The 20258-nt window shown below is 36.2% G+C and overlaps 1 protein-coding gene across 1 annotated transcript; it reads right to left on the bottom strand.

Moving 5' to 3' along the window:
• Positions 1-925: 925 nt before the first annotated feature.
• LOC111325343 (nuclear cap-binding protein subunit 1) lies at positions 926-20248 on the bottom strand. Its single transcript, XM_022929152.2, has 28 exons — positions 20088-20248; positions 18796-18884; positions 18603-18703; positions 18119-18203; positions 17000-17071; positions 16610-16717; positions 15944-15991; positions 14264-14337; positions 13777-13846; positions 13107-13160; positions 12942-13001; positions 11824-11925; positions 11327-11424; positions 10918-10981; positions 10402-10512; positions 9804-9868; positions 8866-8928; positions 7996-8070; positions 7699-7799; positions 6844-6978; positions 6218-6326; positions 4985-5078; positions 4476-4579; positions 3657-3717; positions 3501-3566; positions 2938-3081; positions 2559-2672; positions 926-1884 (listed from the first exon to the last, which is right to left on the bottom strand). The coding sequence occupies exons 1-28, from the start codon at positions 20125-20127 to the stop codon at positions 1771-1773; spliced, it is 2421 nt and encodes an 806-aa protein (XP_022784887.2). The 5' UTR covers positions 20128-20248; the 3' UTR covers positions 926-1770.
• Between the last annotated feature and the right edge of the window lie 10 nt (positions 20249-20258).

Below are 20258 nucleotides of genomic sequence, written 5' to 3' on the forward strand. Positions count from 1 at the left end.
CAAATCAGACGAAAGAAAATTGTGAATCGAATGAAAAACAAGGAAGAAAATCACACAAATGAAACTACCAAACATATGGTACAAAATGAAAGAACTGAAAAAAAAAGTAAAACTTTTAGTTCACTGGGTCAGCTACTGTGTAATTCAAACGTGCGTGAACTTTTGACCTGAGCCCAAAAACAAACATTTCTTGTTATGTGCATGTATGGCGTATATTGATTTATTGTGCACTAAGTCGAGACATTTCCATCATCGAGGTTCACATTTTTTATCTAACGCCATTTTATGAAACCAGTCGTAGACTCGAGACTCGTTGTTGTCGCTTCTGAGAATGTTTTTATTACATTTATTAAGGCCTTTTGGATAAACGGAATATCGGTTAAACGATCGGTGACCTCTCAAGGATGCTATTATTTCGCGCACGTAGAGCTTCAACCAGTATCGTTACTAGTATAAAGTTCTTGTGTTGAACAAGAAAAAAAGCCTGTAATCAATATCAAGCATTTTGTTTTAATGGAGGACCGCAAGAAATTCAGGGGTCACTGTTCGCTTTTTGGCACATGATCGATTACTAAAATCAACATCACAATATGGTATGATTAAATGCAGTTTGGTACAAACTTCTGTGATATGAAATTGTGAAGTCGGTGGATGTTGCGCTTCACTCCGAGATTAAAGAGAAAGATTTCACCAGAAACTTGGTATATAAAGTTACAAAATTCCCTCATTTCTTTATTCTTTTTCTTTCCGGATGTAAGGGCAGTTGGTAACCTTGTATGGCATGGGGTGGGGAGACATTCAAACGCCGCTGATTTACTAAGCGCGGTAAAAGCGACTATTCTTAATCTGGTTACAACAGAAACGTTTCTTACAATATCATGTAAAACTGTACGACGCGAAGGAGTCAATTATTAGAAATGACACCTTTAGCAAGTTAAATATTGTTTATTAAAAGGTCGGGTAAAAGTGGAGGAAACAAGAGGGTCCCCAGTTTACGCACTGTTTGATAATCACACCTCAATCTTCACCGAAGGTTAAAGAAGTTTTTAATTGAATATCAAAAAACCAAACCCAAATAGATCAAAACAGCCAATTAGAATAAATGTCATCATCATAATGAGCCAATGAGGATTCTAAGTTAGAGTAACAACAGGCAAACTGTCAAAAGGATGGGGAAAACGCGGCTGACCAAATTTCAGTTTTGCGTTTGATAAGTTCAGATGAAGGAGGAATCTTTTTGACAGATCACAGTGGGAGGTAAGGCAAAACCAAAGTAATCTCGAATTACTTTCGACAATCAATTGAAAATCGCTCTGTCTAAATCCATGTTAGCAACAACAAATCTTTGAGATTCTGACTAAGAATTTAGCACTTTCCCACTTTACCACAAGGTCATAAAAACTCAGAGTTTATTGGACCGACTAGAAGGGACTCATTGGTACGCAACAGGCCTCTTGTTTTCCAGATAATAGGGATTGGGTTATGAGTTGCTGGTCTGATTGAGAAAGATTGCATTGCGCGCGCAACTGAACGATAATTTATGTTGAAAGCTATTACGCTTTAAAATACCTGATTACAGGGAATAAAATACTAAGAATTGGAGTGACGCGGAAAAAGTAGAGTTTGAAAAAATCATCGGTGGAAATAAAACGAATTGTTCTCTTCCGGAGTTAGTCGGAACCCTCATGAATGAGCTTTAGGATTTTCTGCCACAATTGTGATTTGTAAACTACTCTTAACGTTAACTTTAGCGTTACAACTTCCCTCCATCTACGACCTTAAGGCTTTAAAATGATCGAACAAGTTTAAAATGCGCGGATCAAGATCAGATGTGAACAGCAAGGTTTCGAGCGAGCTCAGGTACTGGAACACTTGATTATTATTCTGAAATGAACAAATGAAATAAAGACAATTAGCGATTTCTGATGTTCCTCTCAGCACACACCCTTCAAATCCTAAATGCAGTTTTTCCATTCTCTATGAGGATTAAAGAAAAAGCTTGCAAGTTCGTCAACTAAGATTTTTGTTAATTTTCTACACTCTTGGCTATCCTTCTTTCTACCTGGTCTATTGTTACCTCCTGTGCGTTTTACTGTCTTACTGAGTTAATGTTTTGTATTCTCCTAAGAAATGACGGTGGTACTAAGCGAGTGGAAACAAAAAAGGACTGACAATCTAATCAACATTGCTCCTTTAAAAATGTTAATAATACTAAACAGATGCTAGTGACGATGATAATGATAATAATAATGATAATAATAATAGTAATAATAACAATAATGATAATAATATTAATAATGGTAAACCAAAATCCCCTGCTAATTACAGCATGATAATCACGTTATCTAACTAGCAACGCGATAGCTCTCCAACAACGAACGACTGCATGCCACTCAGGTGCTAGCCAGTTTGCCTATCTGTACATTATTACCGTTAAAAAAATTTCAACAACACACGTTATAATCTGAGTCAGCAGTTTTTGTATGAATCCTTCCTTATGTAACTTCTTTAAGGGCTAAGCCAATCCTAAGCTATCAGTAAACAATTTATCAACTTACCGTGATTAATATTTCTCTGAGTCTTTCTGTTGTGTACTTGAACCACTGAGTATTAAGATCCGTCTGTTGTTGCTCAGAACGAACAATATGCTCCGTCAGGATCATTATAAAACGCTGTAAAGACAATTGTAAAGACAGAGAACACAATGATCAGAAAGTTGTCATTCTTTCACAACAACAGTCTCTCATGACGAATTGCTTAATCTTAATCATTGAAATGATAATATTGACAGCAAAGGACGCATTTATAGGTCAATCTAACCAATTAATTCAACTTTTATTTTAAACAATCATTGACTACCTAAATTTTATTTTTTTTACAACATAATAACTTTAAATTGCTCTAAGTCCCACATACGAAAATCATGTTCTTTCTAACCTGGAAAACAATAAGGAAGAGTTGCTTTTGCGTTCTTTGCGCATTTTCCAGTTTTTCTGTAAGTTCTTCCAGCTGCTGTTGTTTTTTATTTAAATCTTCCGCTGCACCAGGTTCAAGGTTTGAATCTCCATTCGCTTCTCCTGCCTGGCTCGAAAAGAAAACATACTTAAAACACAGAAACACCCACACACGGTTCTAGATCATTGCTGTAGATCATTGATGATTGTGCGTGTTCATGTGCATAAACTTTCCAGCGGTCGTCAGTAATGAAATAGAGAGGTAAAACGTTCACTTGTTAAATAAAGGGTATTCGCCCAAGTACGGGATTGAAAATTGATGGACCTCCAAGTCTCTTTACGAAAGGTGGTCGCACTGATAAAGTAACCGCACAGTGTAATCCTAATGTATAAGCTATTTCTTGTGCAAAAGTCACGATCTGTCCGAGTTTTAACTTCTTTTTCTGTCCGGGTTTTATCCTGAACAGGAAAAAAAGTTTCGCAATTCAAAAGAACACCACATTAGTACTATACATTACATTACATTACGTTAACAACACCACTGACCTGTTTCTTCGCTTTCTCCTCCAATTTTGCCACCTTTTCCTTGGCTTCCTGTACTTCTCCTGATACCTACATACACAATACATACACACGACTTACAAATTTTAAAATTCGTTCGAATTATAGGACCTTTGATATACAACGTGCAATTCTTCCTACCTTATTGGTATGCTTGCTCATTTTCTTCAAGGTACTCGTCATTATTTCCCACACATATAATCTAGAAATAGAGAAAAAAAAATCGAATCATTCAACAGAAAGAGGTCGAACGAGGAGAAAATAACGAAAAGAAGAGACAGAGAATGTGTCAAACATGAGCCCCAAAACACAAACCACTGAGCGCACAATCTTTCTTGATGATTAGGTTTGCTCAAATGATAAACTGCAGCCAAGCAGCACAAGTACAAGTGTTAGGAAAGGAGAGAAGTCTGGATAATTGACAATTAATGTCACTACAGATGTTGCAATATTCATTTGCCTTTTTCCACTCCCAATATCTCAAGAGTAAACCTCCAAACTGTATGCCACTAATTTCTTTTCATTTCAGTTCTGAGACTGAATTGGTGTTAAATAATATAATACCCCCTTGTTGGTATTTTTTGTACCTAATTCTGATCACCTGTCTCCTTTGAAGGGTATTGATTTTGTAAAGAGAAAATACTTTTCGGTCACTCCTGGGAGTGGAGGAGTTCAGCTACCGAATGGAGCTACAGAAGGAATTGCTTTTTGTGACGTTGAAAATGACCAAAGTTCAACTTTAAAACCGCAACATGTTAACAAATTGATTTTCAAAACCACGAGGGTTGATGTTACATTTTAAAATACACATTTATTAACTAAAGTCTTAAAAAAACAGCTGTATTGTTTTTCTAAATGCAGTAAATACTTTGCACATCCTAAAGATCAAAATGAAAACCTGGTCGGTTGCAAGCACGATTTCTTTTGATTCGTAAAAGTGAAATTTCTTCTGTAACATACCTTGTGAAGTTTTCCTTCATGTCCTTGGAAAAAAGCCAGTTGACAACTGCCGAACAGTCAGTGATCTGCATACGAACCAACTTATCTACCAGCACCACAACGATCTAAAAGTTCAACCACAGTCATCATACACTGAAATGCTACGTTCTTAAAAATCTTCTTGTTCGTCAGCGTTTAAGTTTTAAAATGAGTGCAATCTTTTCACTCCAAAGTTATCTGTTCCCCGGGCCCAGTTAACCAACTTAGAAGAGCTTTAAAGAATTTTTTCAGTTCCTTTTTTGAAGAATTCAAAATTGTGCGCTTAAACTTTGCGATTCAAGAAATGAGCGTTCAGTGGCCTGCGCTGCCAACGATTCGCGCCCTGAGGAAGTCTAAACAGAAGCTGTAAGCGTACACCAACATCGATAGCTTTCAAGTAACTGGACGAGTCTTACCAGTTAAACTGAAAATGAAAAGCCCAAACCTAAATAAATAAAGGTTTAGGTATTTTAAATGTGGTGATTACAAACCTGATGATTTGATGACCAAAACTCGTGCAAAATCTTCAAACAATGGATCTGAGCTTCTTCGTTCACGATTACATTTTTTAACAACTTATGAAACCTAAAAGTTAAAGTTCAAATTAACCTCTCAAAGAAAAAACTAAATAGTAAATCTTTCTCAGAAGCGATTGAGATGTAAAATCCAAGGATACTTAGTTCCCTATACCTTGATTATCAACTCAATTGTCACAGTTATCACAGGTGTTCACCTTCACAGTGACAAAGCACTAATTTCTCCCTTGAAATTTTCTCTATTTTCAACTAACTCCCATACTACACCAATTAAAATCGGAGTCCTACAAAGCAGCCACTCTCGAGGAAATCGTAAGTAGCAACAAAGAAAACATAAGCGACTTGATTGGGGCCGATTAGAAATCTCCAAAACAGGTGAGGTATACAAAACTGCTTATTCAAACAGGTGGGGTATACAAAACTGCTTATTCAAACAGGTGGGGTATACAAAACTGCTTATTTAACTCTTTGACCTCTAAGAGTGACTAGCATCCAATTCCTCAAAATCAAGGAGATCACCAACTAAAGAAGTTCTTGATTGTTAAACAAATTCTCCTTGTCAGCACCTTAAGAAATGCATAAAGAACAGTATGGAGAATATGCATACTGATGCTGGGGTATGAATTTTTTCAGGCTTCTTTTCTGTAATTTTATTAGTTGCAGCTCACCTGCAAAGACCATTCATTTATTTGGATACCATCCAAGGATCATGTTTACTTCACTTGATTACGTACGGAGATTTTCGTCGGGAAGATTTCGAATTGGCCTCAGTTATTCGATAATGGCTCGAGTAAGGTTTTTAGTGAATAGAGAGATTTAGCACTGCGTTTACGTGCAACGGCAAACGTCACCTTGCCCTTTCACGTTTCACGTAAAATAGCATGAACCTTACTGCTTTAGCTTTGCGTAAGCTCACGTCAGGATGGATTTGAAGGCGCCCTTGTATGACTTACAAGGAATAGCTTTGGTGCCCTGTTTCCGGCAGTTATCTACTCTTCCGTGAGAGAAAATTGAAGAAAACCTTACGTACACGGCAAACGCGAAGTAGGTTACATTCACGTAACAAAGCAAAGCGCAATCGGCAAACGTGAAAGAATGGCGGGAAAAAACAAGGTCACGTGGTCACTCTTGCAGCTCACGTTTCACGTAAACGCGATGCTAAATCTCTCTAATATCTCAATTGGTTACCTTGTCAGAGCACTGAATGAATGACTTAAAGACTTCGAACCAAGTTTGAGCACAACTTGAAGCAAGACCTCCAGACGTAATACTGGAAAAGTGTAGTCGATTCCTGGAGCTGAAAAGAGAAACAAGTACTGGTGATAATTTCATAAAGTTCCACTAACTATGAGTAGGTGTGGTCTAGTTAAATTGATTGCGGAACAAAAGCACTACTAAGACGCTTAAAAACAGACGTTCTTGAGACGCAAATAGATAATGGAAGTTGAGAGTTCTCTATCCTTGCACTTGCCACAAGTCTTTACCCTGTCGCGTTTCTGGTTACATATAAAAAAAAAAAAAAAGGGTTTCCATTTTATGTCAAAGGTCGCTAGAAGAAAATTTCGTCCACTTCCGGTTGCTACTCGAGACGTAAATGCATTCTTCTGCTACCGTGTTTTAAAAATTGAAGGAGGGAGAAATAAAAGGAGAAGGGAGAAGGCAAAATTTAGAATGTGAATATGCGTAGAAAATTGAAACTGTTTCAAGAAGACTTCTAACTCCTATTACACGCACAAGTTTTAGAGCTGATTTTGTGCTGCGACAAATGTTAATTCCAATCGGATGGTTTCGTAAAGAACAAAACAAACCATTACCATCAGAATTCTCATCTTCCTGACCAGTTGCATTGGCTGGTATGCTGTTTAAAATAGTCTGAAGATGATCGACATCTTTCTTGGCTCTGATCGCGTCTATAAGCTCTTTCGCTTTGTCTTGTCCTGCTAACTTGCCTAGCAGAAAATTAGAAGCAACTTGTGAGATGTCGTGTAGTTTGTTAGTAATGGACTGTAACTGAGGAACAAAACACAAAGCGTAAGTAAACCTACGTGGTAGGTACTTTGAATCAATATTTTTGTGTACGGAGTATTGCATTATAACTGGTTAAGATTGTAAGTAATGACTTGAAAATAGAAAAAGAAAATAAATCTTGTGGAATAAATCTATGGCACACATTTACGTAGGGGCTCAATAACATGCCTGCTCGTAGGCTCAACAGAGAGCGGTAGACTGCCGGTGACCGGCTGCTAGTGTGAAGCTAATTGTATTGATGCAAGTGAATATGAACTGTTTGGTATTCTCTTGACTGATATTAAAAGGTGAAATAGGTGGAGTAATAAAAAATTCTGTCCTTGCATCTACTGTCATTGTGCTAAAAACATAACTTGCTTTCGTCGTTCTATGTTATTTTGTTTTTTCCTCTGGCTTGGAAAAAAGGGATAATAAAATAGATGAGCAAGGAAGGAAGGAAATAAGAGAGAATAAGCAAGGAGGAAATGGAGCTATTTTGTTTCTTACAACTGACTTTTTTTTCGCGAATTGGAGTGTCAGTTTTCTCCCGCCAAAACACGACAACAATGCTGTAGAAAATTCAATAACAAGGCAAAAAAGTGTAAGTTTTGAAACGGACGTATCTTTGTAATCATTGACACAAAGCAGTGTGTTGTTCAGACCTTCCTCATCTGAGTATCTGTAGTTGGGTGTAGGTACGGCCGGGAGGAGGCCATGTAATCCGCAAGGGATGTTCTCAACCAGGAACTGATGGTAAGATAGCCTAAACAAAGTCAAATCATTCATTAAGTAGAGTCGGTAAACGTTCACAATTCAAGAATTTCCAAGGAATAGCGATATCAGTTTTACGCGCGCAGTTCTCTCTCATCAGAAGCTCGATTTCTCATCAAATTCTATGAATTCGACATTTAAAGACGCACAATGTGAAAATTACCATTTTATCACCAACAGTAACTAACCTTCGAATTCTTTCAAAAAGTTCGTTTAAGAACGCACATCTTGGTGTCTCTAATCCAGCGTCTGTTGCTGATACCCTTCAAAACAAGAGTCAATTGGCTAAAAATGCAGCACTTAGTGTAAGAAGCGTTCAAGTCATGTTCAACTTGGAAGGAAAAAAAAAATCGGCAAAAGTGACTTGTTCCAAAATGAGTACTGAATATCTCAACGATCGTAACGATCAAATAAAACCAATGCAATCTATACGGTAAACGTTTCAGGGTGAAGATGCCAACCACAACGATAATGCAGAAGAGCTTGGAAAACAGGCTTAAAGTTCTGAATAAATCATTTTCATTTTCTCTAAACCAAAACGATTTCATCAATTGATGACAAAAAAAAGGGAGGATTTTCAAATTTTGAACAGGAGGCTTTTTTGTGTGCATTGCAGGCTTTTTTGTGTGCATTGCAGGCCTTTTTGACTTGACTATGTTTTGGGCTCCTTCCCCTTACCCACATCTCTGGGGCGTGAAAGAAAGCGACCCCGAACAGAGCTGGTTACCTGTCTCGGTGAAAAAAAGAAAAAAAAAATGGTAGAACGGGTCCTTGTCGTTCATTTCTTTGGTCAAGGTCAAAACGAGGTTAGTACTATCTTCAGTTCGCAACCGCTACAAGCAACCTCATTCCCAGGGTCTCTATTCTTTCCCTCTCATAGAGGCCCTGGGAGCGAGGTTGCAAGATTTTTTCCCACGTCACAATGTAAGATTCGTAGATGTCTTCTTGGAACCTCTTACGAAAAGTAATTTGTAGGTATTCAAATAATCACTGCCTATACATTTTTGGGATTAAAAGGAGCTTCAACAAATATAACAACTACTTCAAAAGAGACTTACCATTCATCCCAACTCCATTTAAACTGGAAGTTGCTGAGATGATGCGAAAGCCAACAGACAAATCTACAAAGAAATTCCATCAATCTTTATAAGAATATGTCCTACAGTTGGACAGACTTCTTAAATAAAACCTGTGGTAAATTCTATAACGTGGCATAACATTCATTCAAGATAAAAGAAATAAAATTATCAAAACAGCATCTTAAAAAGAAAAAACCACTGGTTGACTCTAGATAAGTTGTAAGCTATGTAGAGCATAAGATAAATGAAATAAAGCGTTAAAAACAATGTACAAAGTATCTAAAATAAAAAAAATGTTCAGGAGCACCGGTGTACAACAACAAAGCTGAAAGAGCAGCTAATGTATTCTAAAGAATCTATTCAGTGCACTCTTGGACTCCAGTGGTCTAAACCTCATGCCTCAATAATGGACACTGCTAGCCAAACTCACATGGTAGGAAAATAAAATTTATAAGGACTCTACTTTGCTGGTCTATCAAGTAACTTACTTGGGTGGTTTGGGAGATGAAAAGGGTTGGACTGTACTTGGTACAATAAAAAATTTTGTTAAAGTTAGTTAGCTAATATCAATGACAAACTTTTAGCAATCAACCAGTAAAAGAAATGCAAAGATGCAGCATTCTACCAGAGAAATAAACAATCTAAGTGTTCATAACAAAGGGCAAAACCATTTTTTACCTTACAATGGATTATACCAAGAGGTAGAAGTAGAGATTTACCATCACACTCTGCAGGGAAAATAACTGTGACCATTGCAAAGTGGATGTTGGTTATGACAGCCATTCAGTTTAGGGATTGAATTTTTGCCAGAAGTTGATATAGTACAGAATTGTCTCTCATAAGGTATTATGAGAGAACACTGCAACAAAATTAAAGCTTATCCCCTCTAAGCAAAGGTTGTCTAATTCAGGACTTACCTTTCTATGCAAGTTGAGTTCATGGTATCTAACCTCTCATACAATAATTCTGTTGCCTGGGCAACCTGAAGATGTTTCATTAAGGAAGAACTGGAATTTGAATTAGCTGACATGTATTTATATAGAGGTTAGTTTGCTGCAAATCAGATTGTGTCACTTAACTTACATTTTTATTTTATCTTACAAAAACAGCTACAGTATAGCATTCATGTTCTGTGCTGCTTTATATACAGTATAAAAACTTACTATCTGCTGCTACATCCTTGCAATATGCACATAGTTCTCACATGAAAGGAGTTCCAAGTTTGTTCAGTTTGAAAAATTAAGCTTAATTTTTTTTAAAATTTTCACCTTCAATGAGTGTTTTAACTTTCACCACATTTTACCTTGTTTTCACTTTTATCAGTTTTCAACTTTTATCTTTGTCAAAACAACTCAAAATCAATGTGTTTGGCCCATCCTACCCTAAGATCTTTACTGGTAGAGGACTACAGAAGAACTGAAAATAAAAAGGTATGAGGTTCACATTAATTTTGCCATTACCAGAACATCTTTCTTGGTGACAACACATATTTAAGTTCTGAGTAAGGAAGGATACAATGCCTGGGATTACGTCTGACTTCAGTTTGCACAGTTCCATAATCAAAGATGCATAGAATACTTGACTATGATATGATGTTGGAAGTCTGAACATTTCTGAAAAGATCACCTGAAAGTTAAAAACAACATCACCTTAAGGTATTAAATACATAAAAGAAATAAAACATCACCCAACAGTAAGTGTAATGAGTTAGTTTTTTTTAAATCTGTTTTGATAATTTCCTTGGTAAAGGTTTTTGGATACACACATATACAGTCATGTATATTACCAAATGTCTTAGGTTCCAAAGAAGCAGTTAAAACAAGACTTTTTTCTTCATTTCCCTATATTTATTTTCTGAGTAGACTATTTGGTCAAATTCAAATATTGTGCTGATCACTTCTCAGAGAATTGTACTGGATATTCACAGCTTATCCCCTCCACCAACAGCAGCAGTTAAGAAAAAGCCAGACAAAATATTATATGAACTTCACCAACTGGAGCCTCATACGTCACAGTCTGACTATCATTTACCTCAATGACACAGTAATGAATAGGCACTTTTGACTTTCCAGGTAAATTTATAAGCTGATTTGCACTAAAAAGGGAAAAAGAACATTTAATAGGCAAAGATTATTTCTTGTTGGAGAAAATCTACTACAACAAAAATTTAAAAGGATTTGCCCATAGTCATTAATGAGAGAGCATGTTGGACCACCAGGCTCTTGAGACAGAGTTAAAACCTTGGCTAGGATCATCAACCCATACTCTTCACACACTGACTGTACTTCACCCATCATGGCAAGTTGCAAACAGACCATGAAAACCTGAGCTTGGCTTTTCAAAGCTCATCAAATAAAACATTTCTAATTAATTGCAGCAAAGAACATGACTGGGTTTTATTGTGAGAAGAATGCACATCAGCTAGTAAAACATCTCTCACCATTCCTTTCTGTCCTTGAAATGAGCATAAATTGTTCTTCGAATACCCTCCTCTATTAGATATCTTTCAATTGCATGAGCTCCTGGCATAGATGGACCCTAGTAAAAGCAAAATGAATGTGACTGATTAATGCCCTTGATTTTCTGAAAGTGCAGTAAGAGAGTACAATAAGAGAGTACAATAAGAGAATGGTGAAATGCTTCAGTCTACTTCTGAAAAAATAGTTCACAGGCTCACCAGACACCTTTCAGAATTTGAAGCTAACTAGTTAAGCATTGCACCCTTAATCAATGATATTTCCAGTCTGGTCCTCTGCTACAGTTGAATTCCCAACCAAACTTTCAAAAGAACTATTTCTAATAAATCATTGTCAAGTGAACTTGGTAGAGTGTGTTACACCCTCAGTAATGATTACTATCACCCTTTCTGACGCTAAACTGCTATGGGAATAAATATTCCTCTACTCATGAAAGTCAGCTTATTGTTAATAAACTTACTTCTGGTACATCAGTGTAATCAAACATTCTATAAACTACAGATGGAAGTGGGTAAACAGTGCCATCCTTCTCTGGTGGAAGTGTGAAGGAAGGAAGGGTGTGCTACGGAAAAAATTAAGGCAACGAAATTTCAGTAAACTTTATAGTATCCCCACATTTTTATTATAACTAGTAAAGCATAGATGAAATTAGTATTACCCATAACTGGGGTAGTATAATCATTTTTTTTTTTTAATTTTTCAGTCAACATGAGATTGTGTCTGCAGCTTTTGTAGATAAATGACTTTATTAAATAGATACTGATGAAATACCAGGATTTCTCTTTTTACTAAAAAATCATATCTTCAACGCGCGCGGTGAAAATACTATTTTTATCTTTCACGTGTGAGGATATTGGTGTGGCCATGGTTACCAACATAATTACCCAATTGCTGTGTCAAAAATGAATAAAAAAAGTTGTCTTTTATGTGGAAATTTCATCAGACTGAGTATCTATATTAATAAACAGAACATTACATGGCTGCTTGGGGATACAAATTTTATCTTCTCATGCTGAAAGTATCTCTCACGAGTGAGCTGCGCTCACTCGTGAGAGATACTTTCAGCATGAGAAGATAAAATTCGTATCCCTGCACGGCCATGTAATATCCTCTATATCTTCGTGGTACATATAGCTGTTCATAAAGCTGAACAGCACGTGTCACAATTAAACAGAAAGGAATTAAAATACTGATATGGTTTGATCAGAATAAATACAGCCATTCTTTTATTAACATTGTTCCATAGCCAAATGGTAGTTTATGTATTGATCCCACATGAAGAATACATGGCTACTAACAGTATATCATTGTTCACTGATAAAAAGACAAAAACCTACAATCTGAAACTCTCTGCTAACTGACTCTCTCATAGGTGGACAATTCTACTCTTCTTTTGAATTCCTTGTTTTGCCTCCTATTCAAACTCTGTTATTTCCACATTCCCATAAAAGGACACTCTCTTGTTAGTGGACACAGACACTTTTTTCCTACACCACTTCAATCATGACACTATTAAACATGCAGTAAGCATGCTGCTTAATACGGTAAATAAATGAAAATGACAAAGTGACTTTTTACCTGTAAGGCATCTCCCAAAACATCATCAAAAGCCAGATAAGGTCTCCTGATGTGCTTCTCCTGCAGAGAAAAAAGGAAGTGCATATTACCCATAAGCACTTGTTGTTTTGTTCATTCATTTTTAGTTTGCTTTCAAAACTTGTAATGACTATTTTTGCAACAAACCTGCCAGTTATCTGATTCGAGCTTCTTAATTTGTGCCCATAGGCAATCAAGGTACTGTTGAGACAACAAAGATTCAGTGCTTTAAAATGACAATTACCAGTAAGGCCACTTTCTGGTTACACACAGCAACATACTGATAATTTATGACAACGTGCAGTATACATGCATTTATTAAAGAAATCATTTAAGTAAATGTAAATCATTACAAGCAGGTACAGGTATAACTTAGTACAGCTGCAATATATCATATTAATATAAATAATTTAGGTAAAGGTGTAGATAAAAACTGTCAGCCCCTTTCCTTATTCTCATCCTACAGTTTTTACCTCTCCTGTTCTCCAGAGGTACAATGTATTCACTTGTAATGGTAATTAAAAATTTCTTAATGACATTGTATAACTCAAATTCTCAACCTTGCCTATCACATCTTTAGTATTCTGATTGGATCACTTAATCTTCAGTTGGTTATCAGCTCCTGTACCATAGTTCCATAGACACGACTAACCTTATACGTCATGCACGTATTTGTAATGATAGTGCCACAGATGTGACCAAGCTGAGTTTTGCAAGTCACAGTGACTAAGCTTAACTTTTTAAATCTAATCATTTTAATTTACAAAGCTAGATAAAGATTTCTTCCCTTGGCAGTATAACAGTTAGGACATCTTACCTCTTCTTGAGGATGAGGCTCATCAGATGACCACACTTGCAAGGCAGGAATGTGAGTCTTCTGTCTCTGACTGGTTAATAACAATAATTATAATAATAATAATAATAATAATAATAATAATAACAAAAAACATCAAGAATATTAACATCTGACAGGTCTGCATGCATGAGTAGATAAGTCACCTGGTCTTTTTCACAAGCAGCTCAGTTGAGATTTATTTAAAACTGTACCTCATGTAATAATTTGGATATATCAACAAAGTTGAAATGGTAAATTGGCCGCCGTAATGATTACAAAAGCTGACGTTTCGAGCGTTAGCCCTTCGCTCCGATGAAGGGCTAACGCTTGAAACGTCAGCTTTTGAAATCATTACGGTGGCCAATTTACCATTTCAACTTTGTTGATAATATCCAAATTATTTCGTTACTCCCACCGACGCAGCCCCAAACAGTTTCTTTAAAAACTATCAGCCTTTACTCATTTGTACCTTATGTAGCTTTCAATTGTTGACAACAATCGTTCAAATTCCTGACTCTTCTTCTCAGAGAGTTCTTTGGCAGCCTAAAATAACAGAGAGCTCTCGGTATTGTTATTCATAACAAAGATTTACAAAAGCACTTGTTCTGATTGGCTCCATGAGCTGGAGTTGACTCTTGTGCTTCTTTTGTGCTAAGCAACCTCCTGCCTGCCTCCATAACTTAATGGTTGCATGCTGCAGGGTAACCCTTTCTTAGTAAACTATATTATTAGGAAGCTTCTGCAATCAACCTAGGAATTGGGGTGAAACTATTTCTTAGTTGATTTTGAAGTTTTGAAGATGTGGGCCAATCAGCTTTTAGTCGTGCATTAAACCCTGTTTCTTTGAGTATGTAAACTAAAGGCTATACATTGCTTGACAACATTTATTTACAGGAAAAATTAAAAGCTCTTTCAGTAATGTGGATTATGTACTTATTGACGGAGTGCAAGGGCTGGACAGGAAAATATTTTACTTGAGCTCAACATATGGACCAAGCAGAGTGAGGTCCCTGCATCATGAATGAGAGCTAAATATTACCTTGTCCAGGATGACCAAACTAGGTCAATAGGCACTTTAATTAATAAGTATTGAAAAATTTACAAATTTTGTTTCACTCTAGTTGGTATGTAATTGCATACAAAAGAAGAGTGCGCACCGGACAACTATGAATAAAAAAATTCTACAGTAAAAACCCTTCCTCTTTTTCCCAACAGAACAAAAAACTCATAATTCATCAAGAAGCATGACTCATTTTCTCTGCCATTTTCTTTTCTTTAAGCTGAAGTCCACAATTTCATCCATGTTCTTGGAAAATGCAGAAGAGCCATGCAAGTGTAGGCTTTTTTCAGACTGGCTCATGTCAACCTGCTTGGTCCTAAACACTCTTCTTTACATAGGATTACATGTGCAGGGCTGGACATTTGATAAATGGGGTTAAAGTGCACCTAAACCCAAAAACTTTCTTTTGCTCAACGAAATAAGCGTATTTTTTGGAGTATTTCTTTGCAAAAATTTTTTTATTTCTTCAAACCTTCAATTTTCTGTGCCCAGTCAAAATATGGAAAATCAGCTGCCATCTTGGCTCACGATCGAGTTTAAAGAGGAATGGTTCTAGCGGGTAATGTCACATCAAATTGAGAACATGAAAGTTTACATTTCGCACAGTTTCACTTGTTTAGGAAGGTTGTAGTCAATATTATCCAAAAATATGCCGACTAAGTGTGTTGTAGGAGGATGTAGCAATGTGTGAAATTTGCAAGAGGGTATCACGCTACATACAGTCCTCATACAACAGGTGGCATACTCCAGACAATATTGATGACAACCTTCCCAAACAAGTAAAAATGTGTGAAATGCAGACTTTCGTGTTCTCGATTTGACGTCACATTACCCACTAGAACCATTCCTCTTTAAACTCGGTCATGAGGCAAGATGGCGGCCAATCATTTTCCGTATTTTGACTGGGCACAGAAAATTGAAGATTTGAGCAAATAAAAATATTTTTGAACAGAAATACTCTAAAAAAATACCCTTATTTCCTTAAGTGAAAAAAATTTTTGGGTTTAGGTGCACTTTAATAACTCAGATAAGAAGAAATAAGTATCAACCTTTCCCTGGACTACTTAAAAATTGTGAGGTTGAACTTACCCATGGCAATGAAGATAGTACTGTGTACACAAACCAGTCAGACCGGGCCTGAAACACAAATAGGCAATAATATTAATTTTTCCCATTGAAAAGATAATTCTGTTGGGTGTGTAAGATTTACTGACCATTCACAATAAAACATCATTATCATCATGATGATGATTATCGTTAATATCATTTAAAATAAAATATTTTTATATTATTGTAAATATCAAAAAGTGTGTTATGAAATGAGATGTGATTGCGGATAAAGAGGCTGATGATTAATTGCAGAGTAAACAGTTCATATCAGATGACTAAGAATCATTATTTTTATGAAACCAATGAATAAACAGTGGAAGAGGGAGAGAATGGGTGGAGAAAACTGCTTGGGTATGATGTAAGTACAAGCTAAAAACACATGCAAGAACACCTCAAACAAAGAGCACATGGAATTCCAATGCATGTGCATATGCAAAAAAACACTGACTACAAGAAAATGCTGATGCTCTTTGTTGTTTACTCCATTAAATTGCATTTAACTGCGTTATAAGGTGGAGAAAACCTACTTGTTAATGAGTTATCTTTTTAGTAAATTAGTAGTGATACACAAACTTCTTTATGTAGAATACTTCTCTTTGATACAACATGTAAAAACATGCCAGGATGATTTTACATGTACTGTACCTGTAGAACATTGTCCTCCATAGTAGCAGCCAGGAACTTATCAAAAAACTCCAGCAGTCCACTATGCATGAGAACTCTGCAGTTAACAAGATCAGCAAGAAACCGCACCTAGTAAAAACACCAAAAGTCAAAACCGTGCAATTGGATTAAAATTAATCAAGTCATATAAATGTGTGTCAAGAGACCCAGATCCTAGTGACAGTGGTTAGTAAGGATACGTAACTCCACACTGAAAGGTTTGGACTAAAAAAATTAATAATTCATAATGTACATGTACTTGCTGGGTTCACTGTGTTCTGCAACATCAGATGTCAGTAGTAACTGACCAAAAACAGTGGAAATGAAATTAACAAATACCCTCCAAATTAATCTAACAAAAGGTTTAATTACCATTAATCTGGCTCTATCAAACTGAGCAGCAATCAGAACTTCCTTCAGGTTTTCCAAAATCATATCTAAGAACTAAAGAACAGATTGAGTCATAACCACATAGCAGAGAAAAGGTTAAACTAGAAAGTTAGCTCACTTATGCATCATTCAAATCATTCAATTGGAAGCTTCAACATTCCTCTCTGGGCATTTGAATTTTTGAAGGTTGGTTTATTTAAATTCCTGCCCCCTAATGCCAAAAAAATAGTTCAAATGCCCCCACCCAAGTGCTGGATTTGATGACCAATTTTTTTTGTATAAGGTAAGATTTGCCACCATGACTTTCTCATAGACCTTTTCTTCTGAGTCATCTGTTCACATGTGAACTCTTTACCATTAAACACCTTGATATTAAAAGATATCTATTTTGCTGGAAAGACTTAACAGTTCTGGTTGAAATTTGCCACTCACCCTGGCAAGATTCAAATTCCCCATCCCTGTGGGCAGACAACAGTCAAATGCTTGTGGATTACCTGGTTGGAGAAGGGAGGGGGGAGGGGCAGCAAATGCTGAGGCTTCAAATTGATTGGTGCATTAACTAAAGACAATTCCTCTCTGATCTGAGTGTTACCAAAATCAAAATGTTGGCATTTTTCCATGTGAATGTTAACCTGATGAACTGAAACAGGCCTGCCATCTTTGATGAGCTTAAATTGCTCTGCATGCTTTTCAAAAGTACTCATTAAAAGTTTCTAACAACTAAGAAAGTGAGAAAATAACAACAACAACAACAAGAAAAGACAAAAACTGATCTCATGTTGAAAATGGGCTACATGTACCTAAGACTCAGAGATAGTAGACATTATGAGCAACAGAGCTCACATTTAAATTAATTAATTTTTGTTAATGATAAACAAAATGAATTTTTTATTTAAACCAAATATCAATAACATATCAGATATTATACTATAATTCCCTGGCTAGAGTTAATCATACCTTGCCCCTAATTTTTTAAGTAATGGATTATCAAAACTGTAAACAGCCAATGGCATGCTCAGTGGTTCTTTCCTTATATATGTTTGTACCACATTTCATCAACAGGTGATAACTTGACAGAAAAAAAATCAGTGGACAATGTACCTCCTCTCCACAGTTATAACTCTTTGCATTTAAAAGTCCAACAAGTGTGCTGTATATAGTGATTTTCTCAGGTAGATTTGTAGCACTGAAAGCATAAATTCAAAAGAGAATTTCAAGCTTGTGTAACATGAGTAGAGCTGAACAAAGAGAAGTGAGAAGCAGGCCTAAATTTTGATAAACTTACAATATGCAACACAAGTGAAACCATTGATTTAGAAGTGATTTTATGACTAACATGGAAATGTGATGCTCTTAAAATTGTGTCACTTTAAAAGTAAAGTCTAAAAAAATGGAATAAAACCAAAGTTGGACTATTAAGTGTGACCATTTTGTTGCTCTGCTTTCCATTCACATTTTTCCCTGTCCTATAGAGTAATACCATGGCATGTCTTGTGCATTCAGATACAAAATGGCAAAATGGCAGAGTAGTGGAATAAACTATTGTGTAGCCCACCAAAACAAAATGAATGCTATAGTTTCTTACCAAGTACAAATAATCTTCAAGATACGTTCTTTATAATTTGGCAAATCAGCTTCGAGCACATTAGCAAGACCTTCCAGATTACTTTCAAGTGATGAAGTACTCTATATTGAGAGAAAAAAAGTCAAGGAATTGTATCCCATTTCTCATGGTTAGTGAAAGTTTTACTTATTCATGTTGCATTAAGAAATTTTACCTTTTCTCCAACACGTGTAATGAGGGATTCTAACCGGTCTTCAATATCCACAGTTTCAGTAGTTCTTCTTCTTTTGCGAGCTCTCCCATCTGAGAAATTTACAGAAACAAAATAGCTACTTTACAAGTGTCAATAAAAAAACAATTTAATTCAAAAAAGTTATTTTTCAAAGCAACAAGGACAGATGACATTAAACTCTCTTAACAACCACAGGGTCCCAATAATTACAGAACATCTCAGTTTACATTACATGTACATGAATCTCAAGATGATGAGTCCTACAGCTGTAAGTGATGGTATACAACATAAAAAGGTCAAAGTTACCCCAAGAAAGAATTCTGAGAACAAAAATCCTAGTTCAAATCATCCTGTGCAACAAAAGATCACTAGACTGTCTACTGACACAAGTCAAAACATACTACAATACAATGTACATGTACAGTTTTCACTACAAATCTGTTGTGAATTGTAATCTATTGGCAAAATTTGCCAGTAACTGGTAATTGCTTGGTTCTTCTTCACAATGAAACTTCAGGAGAATCAGGCTGTTTGAAAGTCCCAGCAATTATTCTAGAGATACATGTTATCCTCTTTGATCTCCTTTTCTGGTTTAAGTTCTTGTCAGTCAACTGTTAAATCTATTGGTCAAAGAAAACTGATTGGTCCACCATGCAAAGAAAGATTTAACTGGCTGTACCCCTATAGCTTAGTCCATCAGTGTTAAATGGCTGAATTTGAAAATAATCATCGCTACCAGATGATGCAAAGACATAAAACTGGACCATTTGGGTCTTCGGCACACTTCGATGAAATTATGGGGACTAACAAACTACTTAATCATTCCGTGAGGAAAAAAAACAAAAACACACTAACTAAAAACACTACAACGAGAAAAAAACATCAGCCGATGCCTCTGCGTACTATTGTCGAACAACGAAAAAACGTAAGAGTACCACCCCCTTTCCATCTCGCCAGCCTTTCCACGAACAAAAGCAGGACAGAACAGCTGACAAAAGAAGTCCAAAATGCATGATTAAAACATCGATTAACCACTCGACTTTCACTTCTTCTCACCATCAACAGTTTTGTTTTCACCCCATTTTCACTACATCTTCGAATCAGGAAATGGAAGAATAAAACACTTCGAATTTGTAGCATGCAGAGGGTAATAATCTTTATCTGTGGTTCAGCAGATAAATAAATCGTGACAACTTCAGCCTACCACGAGCACCTCAACAAAGGAGAACTCTGGCTAATTAACATATCATACAAGAATGCAAGTAACAGCAAACCTTCATCTTCACTAAAATATCTCCTTTTCTCTCTTGACATAGTTTGAGCTCCAAACTATTCTAGTGAACTGGAGAAGACGACAGAATACAGACTTTCAAGTAACTGCTTTCGAGCGTCGTTCACTTTGTTGCCCTTTCCGCATTGATAGCTACGTCGTATATAGTTACTAT

The sequence above is a fragment of the Stylophora pistillata genome, chromosome 4 (assembly GCF_964205215.1).
Source record: "Stylophora pistillata chromosome 4, jaStyPist1.2, whole genome shotgun sequence".
NCBI lineage: Eukaryota > Metazoa > Cnidaria > Anthozoa > Scleractinia > Pocilloporidae > Stylophora > Stylophora pistillata.

Excerpts from the sequence above, each read along its gene's own strand:
- LOC111325343 (XM_022929152.2), bottom strand. The coding sequence starts at position 20,127 with ATGTCAAGAGAGAAAAGGAGATATTTTAGTGAAGATGAAG. Across the intron at positions 17,072-18,118 it reads GTTATAACTGTGGAGAGGAG|TTCTTAGATATGATTTTGGA; the intron begins GTACATTGTCCA and ends TCTGTTCTTTAG. Across the intron at positions 15,992-16,609 it reads TGGAGGACAATGTTCTACAG|GCCCGGTCTGACTGGTTTGT; the intron begins GTACAGTACATG and ends TTTGTGTTTCAG.